Below are 27,321 nucleotides of genomic sequence, written 5' to 3'. Positions count from 1 at the left end.
AGGTATAAAGACGCAGACGTAGAGAATGGACTTGAGGACACAGGGAGGGGGAAGGGTAAGCTGGGACGAAGTGAGACAGGGGCATGGACATATATACACTACCAAATGTAAAATAGATAGCTAGTGGGAAGCAACCGCATAGCACAGGGAGATCAGCTCGGTGCTTTGTGACCACCTAGAGAGGTGGGATAGGGAGGGTGGGAGGGAGGGAGACGCAAGAGGGAAGAGATATGGGAACATATGTATATGTATAACTGATTCACTTTGTTATAAAGCAGAAACTAACACACTATTGTAAAGCAATTATACTCCAATAAAGATGTTTAAAAAAAAAAAAAAAAAAGAAATTAGGGTGTGCTAGGAACACACTCAGAGAACCCAGGTTCCCAGCCATCGTGCTCCTGCATTTTTTATTTTAGGTATCCAAGAGTACTCCGTTGCCTTTCTGAGTTTTGTTAAAGATCAACTCTTTGAAAGTTTGTTTTCTTCACTTTTCTCTTTGTTGGTCATTTGATTGAGATTAAATAGTTTTCCAAGGAGCTTTGTGTACAATGCCTTTAGATAACTGCAATAACCAGATATACTTGACATATAATTCAGCCTGACACCACCCCTTAATGAATGACAGGAGATACTTATAAAATTAGTCGCAATGATAATTACACACATTACGTATGGAAATTATTCAACCTTTAATGTAGCGAAGGACAGTTCCTGGCCCAGAGTAGGCATTTGATATTGTATACGTTGAATAAATGACAAAAGATAGATAGTGTAACTAAGTCATATGTGAACGTGTTTTTGTAAAAAATATAAAATAAATTCTTAGTCGTGAAGCATACTAAATCCTTTACCTCTAATTTATTCTTCAATCTGTCAGTGTATACACACAGAAATGAGACATATATATATTTGGATTTCAGGTTTATACTGAGTGCAAAATATATATACAATTTAAAATACACATAGATGTATATTGTACTCAGTGTGTGTGTGTGTGTGTGTGTGTATTTACAGTATATGCACTATATATATACATATATATATCTCGCACTCAGTATAAACCTGAAATCATTTTATCTTTTAACTTATTACCATTTGAATATCAAAGAAATTACTTTTCTTGCCCTCATTGTTTCAAATCAGATGAGAGAGTATGATTAGGAAAATAAGAGTTGATCTCTTACAACACTATAGACCAGTGCTATTAGCCAACTTGCGGCCATTCTCATAAAAATTATGCAATTTAAACTGGAAGATACTAGTGCCTGCTTCTATTAGAAACAAGAACCCTCTTCTACTTCATAAGATGCTCAATTACCTTTAGATTGATCCATGAATAAATTATAATCCAAATAGACCTCTTTACCTTAAAGCTTTGCTGGCTTAAGGTATCCTTGTTGATTCATTATGTTGTCACTTTTCTATCGGCAGTGTAATGCTTTTAATATCTGGACAGAGACAGTTTTAGTGTGAGATACTGTTATCTTTAAATGAGTAGGATTTAGCTTTTCTGGTGAGGACAAATTCATCAATGATGAATCCCTGGAGAAAGCATTGAAACAAAAATCACACCATTTCTGAGCTTTGTTCAGCTCATCAGTTACAAAGCAGCTTTCGAGAGTCCTAAAGAACTTTTTCCTTTGTTTAAGAAATATAGCATGACGCTCAAAACTGCTCTCTTTGAGTTACCGCAGGCTACAACTTTTTCTGCAAGAAAATAATGAATGAAGAGGAAAAGCTCCTGCTGCGTGCCCTGTCAGGCCCTGCTGCTTCTCCTCCTGCAATAGGAAATCAATTAACTATATGTTCAGACAGAGATTTGAACTAAATGCTTTATTAATCATCGCTGATTGCACACATATACAGTGGCCTGCTCTGCCTTCACCTTCACTCTTCCTTATTTTTATTTTGATCTGGTTTGTTCCTTTGGCAAGATCTGAACACAAACATATGCCTAAATGTAATATGTGATCCTCTGGTGCAGGGGAGAATTGATCTTTTTATTTGCAGAAAATTTAACTTTTCAAATGTTCAGTTCTCAGCTCTCCTAGAGGCATTCTAACGTGCGATATAATAATAATTTTTTAAAGGCAGTGAAATTTCTCATACTAATGCAGAAAGCAAAATGACTATGGCAGGCTTGAAGTTTTGGAACCTGGTACTACAACACTTCGGCCTCTGGGATCTCCATATGGCAGTGAGAAGCTACATGCAAATAGACCCTCTTTGATTTGGAGATAAATGGCAGAACGGCAAGGGGGCAGTCACTGATATTCTGTGTGGGTGTGCTTTCAATTTAAAGAAAACTTTGGCAACAGTTTTCTTTTTTTCCACTGATTCTTCAACCCACACACAAAGAAAATCCTATAGGAATCTCTATGTTAAATTGAAAACCTCTCCTTAGGACTAGTTATAAAAGATTAGCACATTAGAATCATAGCACCTTTAGTTATGGAAAGGCTGCATTAGTTAAATATGGTAAATGTGGTCAACCATGGCAAAGAAGTTACAGAAAACATCAGGTGGTTGGTGCCTATTCAGGCTGTATTCTATTCTGAATCAAGGGATTTCCTATTATTAATTATTATTATTATTATTACCATTATTGGAACAATTTGAAATCATCACAGTTTAAATTTAACTGCTTTATTTCTCTCTGGATAAAGAATAATCTAAATGGAAAAAAATATCTCCTCTGGTCTATGTTTAAAAGAAGATAGATTAAAAAGTTCTGAGAATAATTTCTTTTGAATAATTTTACAGAACATTTAGGTGGAATGAGATAGTGTTGAGGAAGGTAAGGCCCCATCAAGGAATCAGGATAATGGTTCAGATTTTCATAGAGCTTGCCTTGATCTGCTAGACTCAGAGGTCATGTGTTTCACACTAAGAAGTCTTGATAATAATCTTCAAGGATATAAGATTAGGGTAGAGGTGTCCTTGATGTGTAAGAGAAGTGTGGGGAGATTGATATTCTGACAAGATTTATATCAAGTGGAGGTGCATTCACCAAAGAAAGGACCCTCGGGGCATTTCTTTGGCACCAAGTGTAATCCGTAACACCTCACCTGCCCTAGGAGAAGAATCATTTCATAATAGGACAAGCAAGCACTGTCTTTTCTACATTACAGGGGCTTACATATGTGATAATATTGAGGATTTGTTTTATACTCTATTTTATGCTTTTTAACAAGACAGCATCACTTATTTTACGATAAAATAGATACAACATATTCATATATTTTCTCTCTCTGTCATATCATTTCATAGTACTGTAATCATTAAATATTGTAATTTAGAAAAGCATTAAAGTGCGGAGATGAAGTATATAGTTCTGGTTTAATTGTGTGTATTAATTTGGCATTCATAACATTGTTTCTATTTGCTCAACTTGTTGACATAATTACAGTAAATTGGTAATGGAAGTAACAATCTTAGATAGTTCCACATGAATATTTTCTGCTAATATAAATTTTCAGTTGCAGATTGGCTGAATTGGGACACAGTTTAAGTTTAGTTTACCTACCGTAGTGACATCTCTAAAGGACCAGAGAACTCATATTCCTAGAGTGTTATGCAACCTGGTAGGTAGAGGCCAGCGTTTTAAAACAAGTGTGATTTTTTCACCTAATTACTTGCTAGGGCAGAGATCAGGATGACCTTGGAATGCTGTAGTTTTCCAAGCCTTCATTGGCTAGGTAAATCTGCTTTATTCTGCAGGAGAGCTGGGGGGGTGGGGTGGTATTTTTGCAGTCTTTGAAAAGAGACTTAGCAATTCCAGGTTCCAGGCAGACACAGAACATTTGGAATTCAGTGGTGTCTATCACCAGCAGTATATGTCAGTAAAAGTGAAGATCAAAGGTTCTAGAAGAGAAGGACAAAGTGAAGAGGAAATAATTGTAGGATAATGAATAGTGTGAGGGCATATTCGTGTTAACGTGAAACCACTTAGCATTTTTCCATGACACCCAGGTATCTTTCTAAATGAACTTTGTAAAGTACAATTGAATAACCTTGAGATTTAAAGCTCCATAATGTGATTTTGAATACTGAGGGAGTTTGTTTAAGCACTGTGATATTTCCTCTGCTTTTCATTTCTATTTTTGCCTCTTTCATGCAAAATAAACTTTATTTTCTGTGCAGAGAAATCAATATTTTTACCATTTTGTTTTTCAGCTATTCCAGTAAACTGCAATCAACATTAGTTACAATCTTTAAAGAGATGTAGTGAGAATTTGAACACAATAAAACAGAGATACAGATTTGAACTTTGGCAAAGTACCTTTGCTATTGACAAAAGCATTTGTCAGAGACTAGGCTGTGTCTATATTGTGCTAAAAACCTGATGAAGAGGAAAAAAAGCATCAATAGGTTTCACCTTCTGTCTATATGAACTAAACAAATGGTTTAACTAATAGCTATTGTTTTAAGTGAATGGTTTGGTTTACCATTGTGAATTTTATTCTGTTTAGAAATGTATTTCAATTAATATTTGTATATCTAATACATACATATTTGGTAAAGGTGTTGTGCTATTGTGTTCTTTTTAATAATTAATGGACTCTGATACGTAGAAGACTATAGTGTCCAAGAATGAATGAAGACCTTGTTACAGTATACGTGAAACAGTCTCAAAACACACATTTGTTTGTTTATAATATTTGTGTTTATATCCTCACATTTTTCTCTTCTGTGAGCTAACATACTTTCTTATTTGTGTGTTTTCCTATTAGAAACTGCCAAGTTTTGGACCTTATCTTGAGCAGCGCAAGAAAATCATAGCAGAGGAAAAGATTAGACTGAAAGAACAAAATGCAACTTTTCCACCACTTGAGAGAAACCATTTTATCCCCAAAAGGCCTATTCCCACTATTAAGGTAAAGATTAAACTGTATATGTAAGTATGTCTATTTTACTGTTTACTTTGTGTTTATTTCCTGTTTAAATGTACCACTGATTTTGTTTTTAAAATATATTGAGCTTTAAAAATTCTGTCTGCAGTGACAGGATAGCCTCTTTTATTTGTATATTTTATACTTTTTAGAACACTGTCAAATATGTGTTTCATACAAATTTTGGATGTATTAAATAGGCCATAAAATATTACAGTGAATTCTTTGTCTTCTTACACTCATTTAAAAATTACTGTAATCTACAATTAAATCGAAGAGGTATCTTAGTCATACAGTACAACTAAATGATCAATATGCACCATCAATATCAACATGATACCTTACATTTTGGACAGACTTTCTCTGGTTCAGCCTTGGGAAAGCCTGTACAAATTTGGGTTTCAGGAAATTATTTTCTGGATAATATCAAAAATCATCATTAAGATGGAATTATGTGTGCATTATATTTCTTATTTTTCTTCTTTAACTTCTTATTTTGAAAAAGATGTAGATTCACATACAGGTGTAAGAAATAATACAGAGAGGTCTCATGTACGCTTTACCCAGTTTCCCCAATGGTAGCATGTTGTAAAACTGTAATACAGCATCACAACAAGGATAATGACACAGATACAATCTACGGATCTTATTCAGATTTCCCCAGTTGTACTTCTACTCATTTGCATGTGTGAGCACACACGTGTGTTTAGTTCTGTGTCATTTCACCCCATGGGTAGGTTCCTGTGTCCACCACCACAGTCAAGATATGAGTTCCATCAGCACAAAGATCCCTCAGCTTGCCCTTTTATAGCCACACCTACTTCCCTCCTGCCCACCTCCCTCAAGATGGAATTATTTTAAAGTAATCATAATTTTAAAAAAAGAAAAAAAGGAGTATTACAGGTCCACATTCTCTCTGAAGTCCCCATCAGGGAATGTGGTTTTCAGTCACTGAAACTTACTCTTCTCCATTTAGTGACTATCTCCATTTCCTGGTTGAAGCATCAGCTGAAAAGCTTACTCTTAGGAGCGCTTTGAAATTCCTCTTTAGTAGTCAAGCAGGAGTTGGAACCCTTAAAAATCCCCTCTATCTATGAGAAAGAAGAAATGTGTCCTATGCTAAAAACAGTGGAATTTAGACGATGTTGAGAGGGCTAAGTTATTCAGAGTTCTGAAAGGAAATATGGAAGTGGCTGAACACAAATTCTACCAGCACGTGAACGCCATAATTCCAAATAAAGTGAACACTTGGGACTTTCAGCAGTATAATAGCCCCAAAGAGTCTCTTGAGCTGTTTCCTTTAAATTATTTGTGTGATACTAGAAGGATGAACTGGACACTGAAGGTAAAGAAGAAGCGAGATCCTTTGGCTCTTATACCCCCCACCCTTTGGCTATAACTAATATATGATGTGGGGTTAAGTGGGAATTGTCCCTACTTGTTTTTTCCTACTTAATTAATTTGAAATAAATGTAAGATCTCCATCTTTTCCTTATGTATACAAAATTCAAAAGAAAAATATTATTTATATTTGAAATAAAGGAAGAGCAAGGTGATTATAAAAGCATTGCGGCCTTTTGTAGGCTTCTATTCTGTCTGGGAATATAGAAGCAAAACCTAGAAGCAAAACCAAAACAGAACAAACAAAAAACCTGCTGAAGTTGAATTAAAGCTAGCCGATCACTAATCCAAATAAAATATCAAACTCAGCAGAATTAAATAAACCAAAGAAATGGGAAGTCAGGAAAGTAAGTAAACATTTTTTAAAGTCTCAAGGAGAGACGAGGAGTCTTATTAGAAATAGTACAGGCTTACATTCCTCTCCTAAATTGTTACTTCAGAGATGATCCAAATTGAAGTACCCCTGGTATTACATTACATAAGCCTCAAGACACCATTGACACCATCTTCCCATCACTAAGACCATAACAGTGCTGACGTATTAAGGGGCTGCTATGGTAGATTTTTCTCAATGTCCAGTGGATTTTCCACTACCTTGTTTTTCTTCCCAGGGTGTCTATACCCATTCTATAATACCTGTTGTCATTTCTAGGAATATGGTGTGTCCTGTCAGAAAGCATAATGGTAGCTGACAATGGTGAGGTTTTTCTGCAGAGAGAGGGGGAATTTTCACCAGTTATAGGTGCAACTATTTCTGGAAAGTGAGGAATTACATTTGCTATGACAATGACTGCTCATTTCATCTTGCTTTCTATAAGGCTTTATATTTCTATAGAGTGGGGCAGAGCTTATGTTTTAGAGGAAGAAGGAAGATAGAGATCTGTCCCTGTCCCAGAGATATTCGTGGTGGTATTAGATGACACTTGATCTCTAGAGCCATGATGTTGTTACCAAAAGTGAGCTCTGTGTGTGTGTATGATTGTATTTTTAATTCGAGCAGTTGTCCTCTAATAAATTCACTTTTACTCATATTCCAGTATGATTTTCCAGAGTAGGAGAGAAATTTCATCTCCTGAAAGCATCAATGGAAGTATGTAGCAACCAATAGCTCTAATATGCCAATACTGTTCCAAGTGCTATACATATTTTATCTCATTTAATCTTCACAATACCTGTGATAGGTACTATCTTTATATTCATTTTACAGATAAGAAAATTGAGGAACTAAAAAACATTAAATAATTTGATCAAGTCACATAGTAAACAGTGGTAGAGTGGGGGATGGAGGTGAAATTGAGAATTGTTGGCTTAGGATTGAAAAGATTGGCTCATAATAGGGACCAAAATGTTTGGATCCATTCTAGAAAATATACAAAATATACCTAGAGATTGCTCATGGAAGATGAAGGTGTCAGTATAGAACAAGGAGAATAACGTTTAGTAAGGGAATTGTGACACATGGGTTTTGTCACCACTGTGCTACTAATCACTTGATTTGGGGCAGATATCTAATGAGAGATCTGTAAGAGGAGACCACTGGACAAAGAAGTCTCTTTTCCTTTCTGCTTTTCTTCCTCCTCCTGACCTTCTGTAGTTTCATTTGTTTGTTTTGTTTTGTCTCTGTTAAAAGCACAAAGATTAATCTAAAATTTACCCATAATCCTACCACCTCAACTTAATCACTATTAAAATTTAGATTTATAAAATTCTAGTTCTTTTTCTAAACCTAAATGTAATACATTAAAATAAATATAGAATACTCAAATTTTCCATATAAAAACCTCATAATTATTTATATATCACTCTAATGGTTTTATAGTATTTCATAATATGAACTTATTAACTTCTAAAAATTAACCTATTGTTGAATTTTTAGGCTATTTCCAGAATTTTTTACAAATAATGCTATTATAACTATTGTTGTACAAAAATCTTTGTGTAGATCTCTTATTGTTTTCTCAAGAGAAATTGCAGGTGAAATTTTAGGGCTTTTGATACATAGTGCCAAATTGTTCTCCAGGAAGAACATGCAAATTTACATTCTGCCAAAAAATGTAAGAGAGGACTCATATTCTTAGACACCCATCAACAATAGATTTATTTTTAATTTTAACTAACATAATAGTCAAAAAAGTATTTTTTGTTTAATTTCCAGTGTCTAAATAGTAGTAAGATTGGCATGATTTTTTAATATATTTTTGACCATTTCTTCTTTTGTGAATTTGTTACTTATTTCTTTTGACCAGTTTTCTGTTGTAGTATTTATCTTTGTTTTATAGACTTTTTTAAATAAAATTTTTATATATTGCCATTTGCCTCATAATTTGTCTGATGGTGTTTTTAGATATACATACAGAAGTTTTACTTTTATGAAATCATATCTGGCAAAAGCTAGTTTTGTGTTTTCTCCCTTTCTTTATTTGCTTAGTTTAGCTTTTTCTACCTTAAGATTATATGGATTCACCCCATATGGTTCTTTTGGAATTTACGTTTGATTATTTAATTAATCTAAAATTTGTTCTGCTCTAAAGTATCAGACATGGCTAGATCTTTAATTTTTTCTCACAAATAAGCAATCATTCCAAGATCTCAATATTTGCATTTTAAAGTGGCTCCTTCCATCTCTCAAGTTATGATTCAATGACAAAAAATGTATCATAAATTGCATGACTTACTTTACATTTAAATGTCCAATGTCTCAAAATTCGCCAAAACTTTTCAAGAGTGAATCAAAAAAGGGTTAGACAAAGTTCTAATAAGGATGGGCAATTTCTATAAAAAGTTTCATACCTTAAGTAAACCTTTGTCTCATAAGGAAGAGTTTAACAAAAAACTTTACAAATAAAAACTTCTGACAAAGTCCAAAGTTCTTGGCTATAAGCCCCTCACTTGAAACCAAGACCTTAGTACTACTTTTAACATTTCTGTGAAGACAAAAATGTTTCTTCTACTACAGTGCTGATTCTTTACTTTGAAATATGTTCAACATAGTTCCTTTTTCTTCTCGATATTAACCAGATGGAAAAGGTAGCAGAAGGTGGACCTTGAGGGGAAGATTGATGAGTTCAGGTAGCAGCATGTAGCTTCACATGACAGAAGCAGGTGCAGGTTGGGGTACAATAAGAGAAAAGGGTGGAGAGAGAACATGATGATGGTGTCTGGACTCCGCTCTATGCTCCCTTCTTTCTATATCATTTCCGTTTATGATTCATTTAAACTTTTCCTATATATCGACTCAACTATCTTCTATCCTTACCTCTTTTTTTTTTTAAACATCTTTATTGGAGTATAATTGCTTTACAATGGTGTGTTAGTTTCTGCTTTATAACAAAGTGAATCAGGTATACATATATATATATATCCCCTTATCTCCTCCCTCTTGCGTCTCCCTCCCACCCTCCCTATCCCACCCCTCTAGGTGGTCACAAAGCACCGAGCTGATCTCCCTGTGCTATGCAGCTGCTTCCCACTAGCTATCTATTTTACATTTGGTAGTGTATATATGTCCATGCCCCTGTCTCACTTCGTCCCAGCTTCCCCTTCCCCTTCCCTGTGTCCTCAAGTCCATTCTCTACGTCTGCGTCTTTATACCTGTCCTGCCCCTAGGTTCTTCAGAACCTTTTTTTTTTTTTTTTTTTAGATTCCATATATATGTGTTAGCATACGGTATTTGTTTTTCTCTTTCTGACTTACTTCACTCTGTATGACAGTCTCTAGGTCCATCCACCTCACTACAAATAACTCAATTTCGTTTCTTTTTATGGCTGAGTAATATTCCATTGTATATATGTGCCACATCTTCTTTATCCATTCATCTGTCGATGGACACTTAGCTTGCTTCCATGTCCTGGCTATTGTAAATAGAGCTGCAGTGAACATTGTGGTACATGACTCTTTTTGAATTATGATTTTCTCAGGGTATATGCCCAGTAGTGGGATTGCTGGGTCGTATGGTAGTTCTATTTTTAGTTTTCTAAGGAACCTCCATACTGTTCTCCATAGCGGCCGTATCAATTTACATTCCCACCAACAGTGCAAGGGGGTTCCCTTTTCTCCACACCCTCTCCAGCATTTATTGTTTGTAGATTTTTTTGATGATGGCCATTCTGACTGGTGTGAGGTGATACCTCATTGTAGTTTTGATTTGCATTTCTCTAATGATTAGTGATGTTGAGCATCCTTTCATGTGTTTGTTGCCAATCTGTATATCTTCTTTGGAGAAATGTCTATTTAGGTCTTCTGCCCATTTTTGGATTGCATCTCTACCTCTTTTTATGCTTCAAACCTGTGTCACCCACTATCTTCTGGATACCTCCACCTGGATAGTCTAAGCAAGGTGCATAAAGGCCATCGTACTTCAAACTAAACTGATTATCATTCCTTCTAAGCCTGATCTTCCTCCTGAGTCCTGTGTCTCAAGGAACAGCACTCTATCTACCCTCTTACCTAAGCAGAAACCTGAAATTCGGCCTAGATTTCATCCTATGACTCATCTCACTCATGAATGGGATCATGGACATTCACCAATGTCCACCATTTTTATCTGTCATGTCTTCTTCCTCTTCTGCTCTTCCCTACTGCAAAGGTCTTAGGGAAGTTCTTTACACATTCTTTCCTGGAATTCTGAAATATTCTACAAACTGGCCTCCCACCTTCTTTTCTCATTCTTATCTAATGTATCCTCCAACAATTATGAAGTATTCTTTGTTAAATGCAAATCTGATTGTTTTACCCTTTGCTTAAAATTCCCACATCTTAACCATGATCTTAAGGTAAACTCCTTAGCATAAACATCAGACCTTCATATTTTAGCTTATCTTGGCCTAAGCAGATTCAGTGGAGTGGTGAAAAGTAGAATCCAGCAGGTGGTAAATTGAAGAGTGGATAAAGGTTTCAAAATTAAGGACAAGGCATATGGAATACTCTTTCCTGAACTTGAGAAAGATCAAAAGGAAAGTGACAAGAAGAAATGTAGTAGAGGGAAAGGTTGGTTTGTATATGTTAGGATACTCTAAGCTTGCATGTGTTTATACGCTCGGAAAGGATAGCTAAAGCTACCAGAAAGGGCATGATTAAAGAAGCTATATCCTTGGCAAATAAGGAAGGAATGGAGTCCAGACAATACATTAAGTCATCTTGGATAAGAGGTGACATATGATTTTCTACCTACTGCAATGCCATAGGCATTTAATGAAACTGAATTTGGGCTTACCAGTGTCATTTTAGTAAGTAGCCCGTGTTTGAAGAAAGTGACTGCTAGAAAGTCTTAAGAAGCTATTTCCTTCATTGAAATATGTAGCAAGGTTTATAAGATTTTAGCAGATTACATTTATGGGAAAAGAGTTTCCTGAATTAAGCCTGGAACTACTCTGTTATGCTGCTTGGGTTCAAATTATGCCACTGCCATTTAGCAGCTACATGAACTCGCCTCAGTTAACTAATCTGTAAGATGGACATAATTAAAGAGTCTGCCTCATGGGATTATAAATTAGGTAGTGTGTGAAGTGCTTTTAGCCTGCACCAAACATATCCTAAATACTGTATATGTTACCTACTATTAGTTATGATGTTAGGAATGGACAGCTTGAAGGAGATAACACGTTAGGGTGACCCTCCATTTCCATATGTCCAGTAAAGTGAACTCAAGAACGTTAGTAGGAATACATAAAGCTCTGGAAGTCAACCAAGTTGGAAGTTTTGAAGAAGTCCGTATATTTTTCAGGAAATCTTTATCATATACCTACCATGAGACAAGCAGTGTGCTAGGAATTGAGCATCTATAGTACAAAAAATAAAACAGACACAGCCTCTGTCCTCATGAAGCATACAGAATAGAGAAGGAAACAGGTATTAAAACAAAGAATCACACTAATAATATAAAGCTATATTTGCAATACAAATTATAAAGAAAAATACAGGATGTATGGAGTCTCTTTCATAGCAAGACCTAATTTAGATTGAAGGAGATGAGGAAGGCCTCTCTGAGGAACTAGCGTTTAAGGAGCCCTGTAGACTGGGTAGTGATTAGAAGGGTAAGTGGAAAAAGGGATGTTCCCAGTGATTCATAATGTGGTCCTAGATTTGGTGAGTGGCCATGGTTATGGAAACAGAAGCAGAGGTTAAATTGATGAAGTCTTGATAATTCTTCCTCTAAAATTTGATGATTCTCATTATATACTGAGGTATAAGGGACAGTAAGGAGTTGAAAATAAGGAGACTAAGATGATTAGATTTTTGATAGTCCCACTAACTGAGATAAAGAAAAATGAAAGATAATGAATCAGGGTTTTGTTCTTGGTGTTTTAGGTTTGATGAGTTTTTTAATGTGGGGTGAAAAATTTAGATTTGAGCATATTGAAATTAGTGAACTCAAGCTAATTTTGCACCTGTGCTGGATGATATAAAGAAAAAAGAACTGACATGCTGACTGCCTACTGGGTGCCAGACACAAGACAGAAGCTTCACGTATATTTTCTTCATTTCTTGCTTAACCTAATACCCTATGAGGGAGTAGGAAGTTCTGGGGAAGCAAATGGGAACAAGTGATCAAAAAAATAAGAGAATAACCAGAAGGAAATGATGACGTGGAGAAAAAAAAAGAGGAAGTCTTAAGAATGAGGAAGTGGCCCACAGGTCAGAAAGCACTGCCCATCTTGCCAAGGACATCTGGTATTGTTTCATTTTGTCTTTCACATGTAACCACTGAGATTCCAATTTCCAGTTGGCAATAATTGTCTTATTCACCCATACATCCATTTTGTCATTCATCCAACAACTATTATTGTCCACCCACTATGTTCCAGCACTGCTCTAGTCACTAGCGATTCAGTAGTGAACAAAACAAAAGCCCAGCTTTCATGGTGTCTACATTTTAGTAAGGAGAACAGACAATAAACAAATGAACGAGTGGGTATATACTATGTCAGATGGTCACAGTGCTGTGGAGAAGATACAGCAGGATTAGGAGAAAAGTAATTGCTGGAGAGGCTGATCAGGAGATGCCTGTCTGGTTAAATGGCATATGAGTAAACACTTCAAAGAGTAAGAGAGTGATCAATGCAGATAAATATCGGGGGGAGAACGTTCCGTTCAGAAGGAACAGAAAATGCAAAGACCCCGAAGTAGGAAAGTCCTTGGCAGGAAACTATTGAGGCTTTTTAAAAGGAAGAATGATGTGATCTGACAAAATTTTTCAGAGGCTCATTCTGGCTGCGGTGTTGATACAAGATCCTAGATGGGCAAGGACAGAAGCAGGAAGACTGGTTAGAAGGTTATTGTAACAATCTAGGCGGGAGATGGGCAGGAAGGAGAATAAATACTAGATAATGTCAGAAGACCTCAACTCCATTGTTCTAAATGAAATGATGTGTGTGAAAGTATTGCACGAGGCATAGTTCTATTCAAATGTAAGGAGCCACGGTTGTTGTCATTTTCGTACGAGCCCCTTGCCCCCTTGCCCATTATTTTAGACTCCATCTGGATGATGCGGCCGTGTGGTTGTTCAGTCCCCATTGAAATTAACAGCCACGTTCCCTTTAAGAGTCATTTTCTCTCTGCATGTGAATCAGACATTTCTTCTTGTGCTTTTGTTGTTTTATCGTACCACACTTACCCAGGCACGCTACGTACTTCCCTCTGCTGCTTCACCATTACTTTTATGTTTTCCCGACAGTCTTTCTTCTGTTCTCCACATACCATTTCTCCATCTTCCCTTTTTCCTGAGGGCCTGGGTTATCTGTTTTCGTGCTCAATATTTTCCCTGTCCACCTATCTGTTTATTTTAGCGTGTTTCTTCCCTCCTCGCTGCTGGCCTCTTTATAGATTCCTCTGTTCAATAGTTTAAACTCTGTGTCACTGCTTTGTTTATCCTCTCAGCTAGCACAGTATATTATTCCCCATCTGCTATAGAAAGGGCCCCAGTGTCCCACAAAGTTAACTAAGCCCCTCTTGTCTGAACAAGTTTTTCAGTCATGCATTCAAATTTCTAATCTACCCCCATCTTCTCTGGTTATGAGTGTGACAATATTATTTCTAAGCAAGCCATGCTCAGTAGATCTCATCTTTTGTTCTTCTTTTCTTTCAAATGCCTCAGATAAGACTTAATGGTCTGCTGCTTCAGAAGTAGGCAGTTTCAATATCAGTCATTCAGTAAGTATTTATTGAGTATTTGCTATGTGACCTTAGCAGTGTGCTAAGGACTGGGTCTACGTCCAGAGACTAACAAGGCATGGTTCAAGGCACCAGGATTTTCCTGATCTTGGTGGAGATGTAGTGCTAACATATATTTATTATGCACTCGCTGCAATCCGGGAAACTGGGAATACAACATGAATTTTAAAAAGAAAGATATCTATCCTTACGGAGCTCATAGTCTAACAAGGGAGAAAGACACATGTTAAAAATTATTTACAGTTCAATCAAATATGTACAAAATGCTCTGGGAACACAGAGGAGTGAAAGGGATTAGTTCCGCCTCGGGTAATTGTGCAAAGCCTCACAGAGATGGTGATATTTAACATGGAGTTTAATAAATTAGTGTTAATTAAGCAGAGAATTAATAATAAAAGCTAATATTTATTGAGTACTTATGAGGTTTCAGGCACTGTTCTGCATGCTTGTGAATTAACTCATTTAATCCTCACCATAACCCTATCAGGTATCCATATTTTCCCTATTTTACTGATTAAGTAATTAATAAACAGAGAGGTTAAATAACTTGTCTAAGGTCACACAGCTAGGAAGACATGAAAACCAAGACTTGATTCCAAAATCTGGCTCTAAAACTTGGGCCTTAATCACTATCTTCTTCTGTCTTTCATGAAAGGGGGAAAAAAAAAAAAAAGGAAGGTGGCATTTCAAGCATACGAGTATGTTTGCAAAGCATAGTGTTAATACATACTTGGAATAAATTCAGCCATGGGACCTTAAATCCAATACAAAACTCATTCTTTTGTTCAATAGGATTTCCTAGAAAGGACCAAACTGAGAGGCAGTAATGAGGAAAATAATCCAGTTTTCTTGCTCAGTCTTAACATGATGTAAAAGGGCAAGGGGATATACTGATTAAGCATCTAAGGATTTCAGCTAGAGCATCAAGAGTGGTTACTCCCAGTGTTACACTGTGACTAGGGGGTCCATGAGAACCAGAAGTCTTCGCTAGCCAACATGGTATCCAGCTTTTCCTTGCGTCCTTGGAAGCCAAAAAATGGTCTCAGAGGCTGTCAGTCCCACCGCAGGGAATAGTCTGGGGCCCTAGAGTCAGCCTGGCATCCAGTCAGTTTCCTCTTTATCAATCCTACATCTGGATTTCCATTTCATAGTGACACAACATTTACCATACATATTGCCATATTGCGGAGCCGTCGCTTTTGTGAAAGAAAAGGCTTCTGAGGAAGAGGAGGGTAGTCAAAATCAGTGCTGAAGGGGAAGGGAAAGAATGAGATAAAGTAAGAAAAAGACAACTGACCTCCAGCAATAGATGTAAAGGTCTCCTTCTAAAAGATGAACCAGGACCTTCTGAAGAAGCTCCTAACACATTCCACAGGTTCACCTGTGCTAGAGAAAAGAAACCGAATAGGAAGCCGTTTTATCTCCTGGCTGAAGAGAACTGAAGTGACAGTGTGCACATTTGGCCCTGCTAAATGAGAAACGTGCTTTAGTCCCAGGCAGCATATAACAGAGATTTGAGAGTCTGCCAAGACTTATAAAGTTCCCCGAATGCTTCCCACTTCTGTTGATATATATGAGAATGAATTCTCATTCTCTTTATGAAGCCAGGAATGTATCTCTAACGTCTTTGAATTTCTGGGTAGGAAAATGAATGGTTTAGGGGCACTAGTGATGTTTTCATCTCTTCTTCCTGCTGCTTCTAGGAAGAGATAGACTGCATCTCATGAGACTGGCAAGACAGTGTTGGCAGGAGACCAGTCAGCCTGATCGAGAGGTTTATTATTTCAATTGAGTTGTGAGGGGAAGGAGAAAAGTACTCATATAAAACTGTAAGGCATATTAGATACTATGGAGCATAAAAGGGATGGCACAGGAAGAAAAATAGTGGAGGATTTTCCCAGCAGTTTTCAGAAGATACCAGAGAAATGGGCGGGAGGCATTAACATTCTCAGTTGTCTATATACAGACAAACAGCAGATGAAAAATTATCAAACTGCACTTTAAAACACATGAACAGAATATGGTAAAAATCAACTCTTAAGTCTTACGGGGATGTTTTGAGATGTGATTCCTGACCGGAATATGATGATGGAAAGGTATATCTTCTTTGGAATAAATAAGTCTAATGAAAGGGCTGGGAGGGGGGAGCAGTATATGTCAAAAAGATATACACATGCATGGAAATCCACATACGTGAAAGTGAAGCATGGAGGAAGCAGCTGCAGGAGAGTGAAATGAAAGGAAAACAGAAATGTTTTTGGGGACTACATCAGAGACCCCGTAACCAGATGGTTAATATGGACAGGCAAGATAGAGCAGCGATGCAAGCCTTTACAGACTTCAGATGAAAATCCCACTCCACTAAAGGCAAAACATTGGCAAAATTATTGAATCGCCTTGTTGGAAATTTAATCTCACAAAGGAGAGAGAAGCAATGAGAGACTTACTGCATTGACTTATTTCTGGTTCCTTATAAAAATCTGTTTGGGGAAAATGGCAGCTAAAAGAATCTTGAAGGAAAGTAACCATCCCATATCATCGTAGAGTTTGTTAGGCCACAGAAAGGAAGTCTGAGCTTAAATGTACAAGTATGCCACCTTTAGTAAATCTACTTTCAGGGAGCTCAGAAACAACAATAGAAAACAATCCCGTAGTCAGAGCTCTAACCTGAACATGGTTCAAGAAGAATGAGAGGCTGTCAAATTGAAATTTGATGACATAATCTCTGAGTTTCACGAGGAACAGGAAAAGAGTGAAGCATTTAGATAACTCAGTATGCAATGGTCATATGAGAAAATAGAGATCACATTACCAACGATGATCATAAAAGAGTAGCATCAAGATTTTAAAATGTTTCAGAAATACCAAAGCCTCAAATTATCTGAATTTGGAGAAAATATTAGGAAAGATGGAAAAGTATTTTGTCTATTAAAAGTTAAAAAAAAAAAGAGAGAGTACACCCACTACTTAGGGCAGATGGTATACTGTTAACTTTTACGATTAGAACTGTTCAGCTCCTATTATCTTTGTAGCATCCCCATAAAGAATGCTCTTAGAACTGAAAAGGATAGGGAAAACATATTCGAGAGGTGAAGCCCAAGATAGGTAAGGATAAAGTAGAAACACATCACATTTAGCCTCATTAAATGTATTTAAATCCAAAGTGTCTGGCAAGAACTTGCTACTTTAAAGCCTGAGCCAGCCCACATGAAAAGAATACAGTGATCAGGGCCACAGATCTGTACTGAACCAACCTTGACTACACCCAAACCTCACCCATCTGTCTCTCAGTAACAAGCTCCCTTCCACTCCACCCTCTCTCACCCACTTCAGTTCCCAGGTCGTCGCTAGCTTTTACCCCATCTCTTGGTTTGCTTGCTTCTCTCACCTTCTCCACTAATCTACTTACTACTTTATTTCCTGAATCATGCTTTGTCTCTGCCCTCCCAACTCAGCTTATTCACGCTGAGTCCTGTTATCAGAGTTCTACTGAATATAAACTCAAGACTTCCCTTTCTAATTGTACAGTCACCATCCCTGTCTCCTAGCTCAGAGGACATTATATAGGATATCGAAAATAAATTGTATGCTATATTTTTGAAACTATTTTAGTATGATATTGCTGTATCACACTGCTAAAAAATAAATGGTGCTCCAGGTTCTTTAGAAAAGGAAAAGGTTGATGTGGCAAGGGGAGTGAAGAAAAGATAGAAGTAGACCAGAAAGCTTCATTAAGGATCATTAAACTTTTGACTTGAGAGCATTAGTAAAGGAAGAAATTATCAAGTGTCAGCATAAATTCTGTGAGAACAAACCAAATTATCTCATTTCCTATTTTGATAGGTTTATTAGGCAAGCAGTGAACTTGATACAACAGATAAGAACCTGTGACATTGGTAATGGTACAGATAAGGAAATGGTAAAGTAATTAAACAGCTATGTCCAAATAATTTTGATCTGTTTTGGATAGACATCATAGTGATTGCCCACAGCACACTGTCCTTGGTCCTGGCCTTTGAATGACACTTTTTTACAGGCATCGTAAATAGTATGCTAATCAGATGTGTAGAAGACTTAAATCTAAGGACAGTTAACACGCCAGATATCAATCACAACTTGAAAATACTTCAATCACCTGTAAAAATAAAACAGGCCAAAACTAACAAATTCATACTAAGCCTAATACATTAAGTATGATGCAGCAGGGATGCGATGGGGGCCCTCTAGTTCCTCACTTTTGATCCCAAACTTTATATCAAACAGAAATATTGACCGATCTAGTTTTTAAAAATACTTTTGATTATCCCAAACAAATAATTAATTGACAAAGATGTGATTCTAGAATTCTGTACTACTTCCCAACATTAATTTTGGGAAAGCATATTTAAATCAAACGTATCACCTACACTTTAAAGAATGTGGCATCACTTTTCCCACAAACACATTCACACATAAACTTTTCCACTAATCAGGGATGGCTATAGCAGATCGCGCGACCTTTGTATATCCACACCCTGCTTGGAATAATGAATGTAGGTAACCTAATCTCCACAGGTATGTGTCCAACAGGGACTAGACTAGCCATATGTGCTTTACTGATTATATGCAACTTTCAGCAAACTCCAAATTCAGAACGTGTACTCAAGGGTATTTATAAGCTGGCAGTACTACCTGAAAGCTTTGAGTTTTAAACAAATGTCCACGTTTTCTGCCACATAGAATGATAATTCATTTTCTTTGATTACTCTTTACAAAATAACTTAAAATAGTTGCCATTCTTTTATCCTCTTCCAGATTAAATATATATATATATATATATATATATATATATACATAATTTTCTTAAGAACTATGATGAATGAGGGGTGATTTTTAACACCATGTGTAAATAATTTTTAGAGGCTCCAAGGACTTTGTTTTATTTAGTTTCACATTAAACAATGATGTTTTAATAGATGACAACAGCAAATCTCCAATATGGAGCAAAAGGCATATTTGATATACACAGAATGTGAATTTGCTTCCTACAATAAAATCTCTTAGAAATATGCATTGTTTCTTTGGAATAAGCCTTATAAGCTGGATGACCATCTAGGGAGTTTCCTGTTTAATCGTCTTTTGAATATTTACTGATGATTTCAGTCAAGCCATGATCTAATTCAATGAAACAACTGTTTTGACTAATTTGTTTACTAGATTGAAAAAATTATTTTCTATCACGTATAGTCTTTTACAGCCATAGAGTGACCTCATGCATTTACTGTCTTAAAATATTATTAGAAAATATTAAACACATCCAGATACTTTGACTATGATTATTTTGTATTTAAAGAGGTACTCAAATCTTTTTGTGAATCTCAGATTAATAAAAGTATTCGGTAAATCAAAAAGTAGCTGTTAGCTCATACGACTGTGTGCCTAATATTTTGCGGAATATTTAGTATATAGAAAAACCAAAGGTACATTTATTTTAACAAATATTTGAGTACCCATTATGTTTCAGTGATCTGAGGCGCAAGATACACAACATGAGATACAAAGATGAATAAAGCCTACTAAGAGACTGCAAATAAGGAGCTAAATGTAGAAAATATCTACATCATGAAGTAAAATTTGCTAAATAGAGAAATAACAGATGAGCCAGTAAAGCAGAGTGCTTATGATCATAGAATTTGAAGCTAGGCAGCACTGGTCTGAATCCCTGCTTCATCATTTACTTAATTTTATACCTTAAATGTCAGTAATCTCATCCTCTATAAAATGTGTGAGATTTAAATGAGAAAATGCTTAAAAATTATGGCACTGGCCTGATACATAGTAAGAACTCAAAGTAATCTGTAACCATTAGTTCCACATAATAGATAAAACACTATAGGCCATTGCATTGGTAGGAGGGGGAGAGAGAGAGAGGATGAAGAGGGGAAAAGGGCAGGAGGAGAACATGTAGGAGACAAAGGAAGAAGAGAATGAAGAAGAGGGAGATCACATCTTCAATTTGGTTAGGAAAGGAGAAGGAAGAATTAAGGAGATTTTCATGAAGTAGTGGCATGTGAGATGTCTTTGAAGGATGGACAGGATTTTTCAAAGTGAAGATGGGAAGGAAGGGTATTCTGGACAGAGGGCTCAAGATAAAATTAGGTGCCAGAGGAGTTGACTGACAAGTGTGTTCAGTGTAGGGCATGTGTCCAGTGTAGCTAAAGCACATGGTGTTTGGAAGTGAGAAATAAGACCAAAAAAGACTAGTTGGTAGAAAGCCTTAAATGCTAGACTTAAATGTGAAACTGTATTTAATTCAACAGATTTTTGAGTAAGGTAGTGAGAAAATTTAATCTGTGCTTTACAGCGTAGATGAAGATGGTAACACTGCATAAGGTGGAAAGGAAAGGGAGAATACGAGGATGAGACTTAGGTAGGCTCTTGTAACTACATTAGAAGTAATGGGAAATTAATTAGTAATGGTTAAAGATTATAGTAGACATGGAAAGAGGATTCAAAAGATATTGCAGATCCAGAGCTCAGAAGACTTGGCAACTGATGAGATTTTGGAGTAGGGAGAAGTCAGAGTGAAATACAGCTCTGAAATGTCAAGCCTCAGTGACTGAAGATACCCTAACAGTGTTAATAAGACTAAGGAAATCAGAAGGAAGATCCAGTTTTGTGATGCTAGTGAAAAATTCAGTGAGTGGTGAACTTGACATACCAAATTCTAATGACAATGCTCATCATGCAGCTGCTAAAAGTAGATCTTAAGTTTGTGAGAGAAATTCAGAATGGAGATATTGATTTGGACATCAAGTGCCCCCCCGCTACAAACAGACTGTGGTATCACTGAAATTATACCTTCAACACACTGAAAAGAAAATGGTAAAGACAGTAAGTTTTTGATCACCTTATTTTTTGAGAGACACACGAATGGTATATAATGATGTAAACTTTGTTTCCGTTTAAAAGCTCAAAGTCATGAGCATATTGTCATTTAGAGCTGAAATAGGGAAAAAATAGAGTAAAAAAGGGTAATCAAGGTCATAAAAAGAAGAGCAGAAAATAAGATACCATAGAGAATATAGGAAGATGGCTTTCAATATGAGTCAAACCACCTTGAACACGGACCTTGAATTCAAACAAAAGATTGTCTTCTTAAAAGTCAAAAACAGAAGCAGAAAATCTTGACAGCATACTAATTTGACAAACATTGTTACATTCTTCTGTTTTGTTTTATGAAACAAAGTGTTTCTTATTGTTGATGAAACATCTTCTGTGCTTCACATTTTAAGCACACCTCCAATTAATATGAAGAACAAAGCAATGTGTAACAGCATGAAAAATCTTCAGTGGTGAATGAAGAAAATCCTAGTTCTTTAATAGTAAAAGAGCATCTTATTTAGCTATTAAATTAACCTAATAAATTAACATAAATTAGAATTTTTAAATAATGAAATATACTCTTCAAGGCATGACAGGTGGGTATGCTACCAAAGCACTCTTCTAAATGAAATCTAGACTCCAAATTCAGTGCTATAAATGCATAGTGTCCACATTTTTATTCCTCTCATTCCTAGCAGTCTAAAGTTTTCTAGTATCAGTGCATTACCCTTTGTCACTTTTCATTACTTTTGGATCATTCAAAGTCCAAAATTGAGAAAAAGTAAGCCACAACCACTGAAAAGGGTGTCATTTCTTCTGTCCACAGAAACACTGATTTAGATCATTTGTAGAAAACCTGTTGAATGCAATTAGTTAGGTCTTGTGTTTCTACGCTAGATATATAGAGAAAGCCCATCTTTCAGGAGACAGAAATATGTAAGCTACAATTAGAAAAAGTATATCTGTGAGAACTACAATATCCAAAACCTTCTAAGTTATATAATGCAGCATTCTATAAAAACAGGGAAATTTGGACAGATATTAATCACCACATGGTAATGTTTTACAATGAACACTGTAAGTAATTCCGTGCCTATCTTTCAGGATGTGATTGGAAAAGCACTGCAGTACCTTGGAACATTTGGTGAACTGAGCAACTTCGAGCAAGTTGTGGCTGTGATTGATGAAGAAATGTGTATCAGCTGTGGCAAATGCTACATGACCTGTAATGACTCTGGCTACCAGGTAAGAATCCTGCTGCAATTAGGCTGCTGTGAGGCATGTTTCTTCTTGGCTTTATGTAGCAGAAAGCATCTTCTGTCACAAAGTGTGGGATTCAGACCAGACGTGCCAAACATTGCTACTTAGCAGTGACATAGCTGGCTGTCCTCTCACCCTCATAACATAGTGATTTGTTTTAAAGAGAAGCCATAACTCATACTAACGATACCACCATTCAGTGCACAGTATTGTTTTAGTATCATTTCATCACTCATAAAATTGGAAGGAAAAATTCAAACAAAAGAAGAAATTCACACAATTATGGCCATGAGGAAGCATTATGCTCTCGTGCAGAGGGAAAAGAACTACAATTTATTGCCATGACCCTGAAAGGACTTGCTTCCTTCTACCAAAAGAGAATGCCCTTCCATTCAGTATTGATTGAGCTTCAGTTAGAAAGAAAAAGCATTTTCCCACCAACTAGGTGGTCTGGTTGGGACCAGAAATCCTCTATAGCTGGAAGAGCCAACAAGTTGTATTCCTACCACATGAAATGATCCAGAGATTCTTCCCAGTTCATCCTTCAGCTGAGAGTCTGCCATGGAACAACAAAGAAAAAATGGGCATTCAACTGTCTTCAGGCTAAAAACTACAGAATAATATTATTTTCATTAAATATTTCAAGCTATAAAGAAGTATAATAAAGTAAAATAAGATCCCTTTAAGATGATTAATGAATTTTCAAAATAGAGAAAATGGCCATTGTTAAAAATTGTAGTTCATGTACCTTATTCGGCTTGGAGAAAGTTCCTATTTGCTTGTGGTACGATATTACATATTCTTCTGATCACCTAATACAGGTATGACAGACATAATTTTAATTTTTAAAAAATCTCTTCGTCCTTAATTTAACACTACTTCTATACCAAATTTTCACCCATTGTGTCACTTTTTTTTCTATCTGAGAAGTGTCTCTAACGGTTACTTTGAAAATGCTAATCATATCACATGCATTTTCATTTCCTCTTTTCTCTAATTAACCAATCAGAGATAAGTAAGGAAGTTCCGTCACTAAAATCACAGCATCAGGGTTCTAACATCTTAAATCTTAGAGGTTATGACTCCCACCTTGGAATTCTAGCCTTGGTACAATTTTTAGCAAAAATAATCTTATTAATGAGGGGAAAAGATCACAATTATACATTTAAAAAGATTTTAAAAGTCCTTTGACTCTTTCGTCTCTAAAAGATAAAAAATAGAAAATCAGAATCTTCAACTGAAAAGTTTTACATGTTTGCAAATTTTCAAAGTATAAGATTTCTAAAACATAAGTATTATTTTATTTTCATCAATTTTTTCTTGGATTTCTATTTATAAAAGGGTACATAAGGAAGAGAAATAGCTTTTACTCATTTAAACAGCCATCTGAGATGTTGTTTTACAAAACATGGCAACAATTTGTTTAGACAAATTTTCTAATAGTTTGTCATAACTACAGCTCTTGTTCAGATATATGATTGTTTCCTAAAGATCAGAAATTTTTTAAAAATATTAAGCAGCCTGACATAATTTACTCTAATGAGACCATTTTCATTTTTATGTGCATAAAAGAGAAAAAAAATTATAGTTACAAGTGACCTCATTTGGGGGAGGAAAATTTTAAACATAAAAAATATTTTGAATTGGATTATATAGCATGTTGTATATGACACAGGACAAAAAAAAAAAAACACAACAGAATTCAGTAATTATTTCAAAATGTAAGATTTGCAGACCTAGCCTCAAGGAGTATCTGGAGTGAGGCGGGGGCTTAATGACCCTCATAATTTTTCTCAACCCCCTAGCTCGTCCCTCCAAATTAGTGCACCATCTGAGTAAAAACATCGAATTGTTCTGCAAGATTCCAGACAAGTCCTCAAGTCTCCTCTGCCCCCACGTAGCTACCCTGAAGTCTCCCCTAGATGGAAATTCTTGAATGTTGTTTCCACTGTTGAAATACCTCTCTTTAACAAATAATCATCATGACTTTAAGTAAAAATCTCAATTGTAAATTTCACACTGGGTATTTTCATTGCATATTATAGATTGCTTCATGTTAAAAGAAAGGAAGGAAGGAAAGAAGGGAGGGGGAAAAATGGAATAAATTATTGAATTTCTCAAAATCCTGAGCAGTTTTAGAGCTGGAAGCCTTATCCTGGTTCTCCCAGCTGAGGAGTGTCAGGCCAGGACCGGGAAGCCAGGTGTCCAGGCTCCCACCTTTCAGTGATTTTTCCCCTTGGTGGTCGGGTAATGCCTAGAATCAGCTTGGAAATCCTCAAACCTGAAAGCTGGCACTTAAGCTAATTTTTTTTCCTATTGCCTTCTTCTAAACACTACACACATAATTTGAAATCGAAACAAGTGCATTCATTGCCCCATCTGACAGTGACACTTCTCCACTGTCAAGAACCATGAGTGTGAGAAGGGCAAGGTGTGGGAGCACCCTGCCCCCCTCAGGTAGCCGACACCTACCCAGTCATGGTCAGACTGACAAGACCTACGTTCTTCTCAGAACACAGGACACTAGAGAGTTACTATTTTATGAAATATTTTCCTCACACAAAGAGAGAAAAATACCTCTAAGGAATTTTAAACACTGTGTTTCTAATTTTAAAAGCATTTCTTTTCTGTCCTTTTTTTTTTTTTTTTTTTTTTTTTCCCCTTCTCCCTGGCAGCTCAACTGTTGCTATAGCTGCACCACAGTGCTGGGCGTAGTTGTCTCCAAGTGCAGCTCTCCTGCAGTGGAAAAAAACGTTGATGCTAAAATGGGGGCATTCTTGACCTTTGTGGGCAGTGACAGCAAGACTCTTTATTTCTGTTCGCAGGCTATCCAGTTTGATCCTGAAACCCACCTGCCCACCATTACTGACACTTGTACAGGCTGTACCCTGTGTCTCTCCGTCTGCCCTATTATCGACTGCATCAGAATGGTTTCCAGGACAACACCTTATGAACCAAAGAGAGGCTTGCCCTTGGCTGTGAATCCCGTGTGTTAAGGTGATTTGTGAAACAGTTGCTGTGGACCTTGAGGTCACCTGCTTATGCTGATCTTTTTAATTGTGATTATTATGCTCAGCTCTTTCTAAATTCAAACAAATATATAATTTTGAAATAAAAAAAGATAATTTCTAAAGAAATTTCTAAATTTTAAAAATGGCTACTGCCAGTGACCATTCAATTAATGGTCATAAAATAGAATAATTCTTTTTTTAGGAGAGTTGTTAAATGTAACTGTGTAGCAGTTAATTGGATGTTCACCATCAGTTGTCCATTATGAAAAATATTAGCAGTTTTGTGGCAATTAATGCTACAGTTTCCAAATTGCCCTATGCTGGGCTCTGTCTTTGATTTCTAATTGTAAAAGAAGTAAGTATTTTAGAACAAAGTACAATTTAACTTATGAGCAAATGTTTCCAAGGAAACATTTTATAATTAAAAATTACATTTAATTTTAACTCTGTTTCTAAGCAAAGGTAATTAGCTCCATAAAGCTGCAATGAAGTCAAATAATAATTTACTGTGGCAGGAAAAGAAAGCCAGCAAGGGTTTGGGAAACTTTTTTAAGGCCACTTCACTGAAATAACTTCTTTTTGGTGCTGGATACTGAAGGGGAGAGTATTTAGTAACCATTCATATCACGCTGTGCTATTCATCACTCACTCCTGAGATGGGTGTCCAAACGCCACCAATGAATCTACATGACATTCTTCTTTAAATATTTAAACTATGTTCCTAACAAAGTAAGATGCGTTAGGACGGAACTCTGGTTAAAACCACTCTTTTGCTGTGCACAGATCTGTTCTATCTGCTTCTAATAGTAACCTTCATGATTACAGCAGTTAATGTTTGAACACAACCCAGATTATACAACAGTGGGTCATGTGCTTCATTTTTCAAGAATGAAAAATATAGTATTGGAAATATATATTAAATGTGTGATACCACTTTACCAACTCTTTATTTTAGTGTTTATGTTGAATTTCCAAAGTAATTAAATAAAAAAGAAATATTTTCTGTTATTGCCAAATAATATTTTCATATTTCTCTATTTTCATAATCAGCAAATAGCATCCTATAAATTAGTTTATCTCTTCTTTGTGTCATATTTTAATATGAATCCATAAGTAGTAAATCTTTATGTAATCACCTGTGGCATATTTCTATGACAAATGCAAGATCAGGAAAAATTAAATGTTTGATTATGCACTTTTAGAAATGCACATTTACCACAAAATCTGTATGATTGAATAATACCAAATAAAATTTTATAAAGCATTTTAAATAACCCGGTCTTTTGCTATCTCTTGGTAGAGCAGTTTGGGGTTAATTCTACAGCAAATTCCATTCACAGTCAGTCATACATATCAAGCTAGTTCAAATCTAATGAAGGTGTCCTTAAGATTTCTTCCCACTCTTGACTCTGATTACCCCTTCTACACAGATGTGCTAACATCTATACCTCCAAGTTGGACTTCTATCTATGTATCTGACCACTTGCTGTATTTAAGCATTTCAAACTCAATTTCAAAAGTCAAAATAGTTACCTCTCCTGCTTTTTGTCTTCCCTGCTTTCATGCAGTCCCTTACCATGTCCAACAATTTTACTCCTAAAACATTCCCCAAGTCTTTCCCCAGCTCTAAATTGTAGAAACTGCCATGGTTCTTTCCTCCAATGTGTATTATCCAGCTCTTGTAATACCTCCTAACAGGCCATCCAACATGCCCTCCCACT

The 27,321-nt window shown here is 36.1% G+C and overlaps 1 protein-coding gene across 1 annotated transcript in view; it reads left to right on the top strand.

Annotated features, from left to right (window-relative positions):
* The window catches only part of DPYD (dihydropyrimidine dehydrogenase), a 796,991-nt gene extending 770,117 nt beyond the window's left edge, over positions 1-26,874 (top strand). The window contains exons 21-23 of the mRNA XM_068540384.1: positions 4,737-4,880; positions 22,434-22,574; positions 25,415-26,874. Coding sequence (XP_068396485.1) covers positions 4,737-4,880; positions 22,434-22,574; positions 25,415-25,585 — 456 coding nt within the window. The 3' untranslated portion in view covers positions 25,586-26,874. The remainder of the gene's footprint in view (positions 1-4,736; positions 4,881-22,433; positions 22,575-25,414) is intronic.
* Positions 26,875-27,321: the final 447 nt, after the last annotated feature.

Source organism: Eschrichtius robustus, chromosome 3, assembly GCF_028021215.1.
Source record: "Eschrichtius robustus isolate mEscRob2 chromosome 3, mEscRob2.pri, whole genome shotgun sequence".
In the NCBI taxonomy this organism is placed as follows: Eukaryota; Metazoa; Chordata; class Mammalia; order Artiodactyla; family Eschrichtiidae; genus Eschrichtius; species Eschrichtius robustus.
The sequence above is the reverse complement of the archived record's forward strand: the minus strand, read 5'-3'. Positions and strand labels throughout refer to the sequence as shown.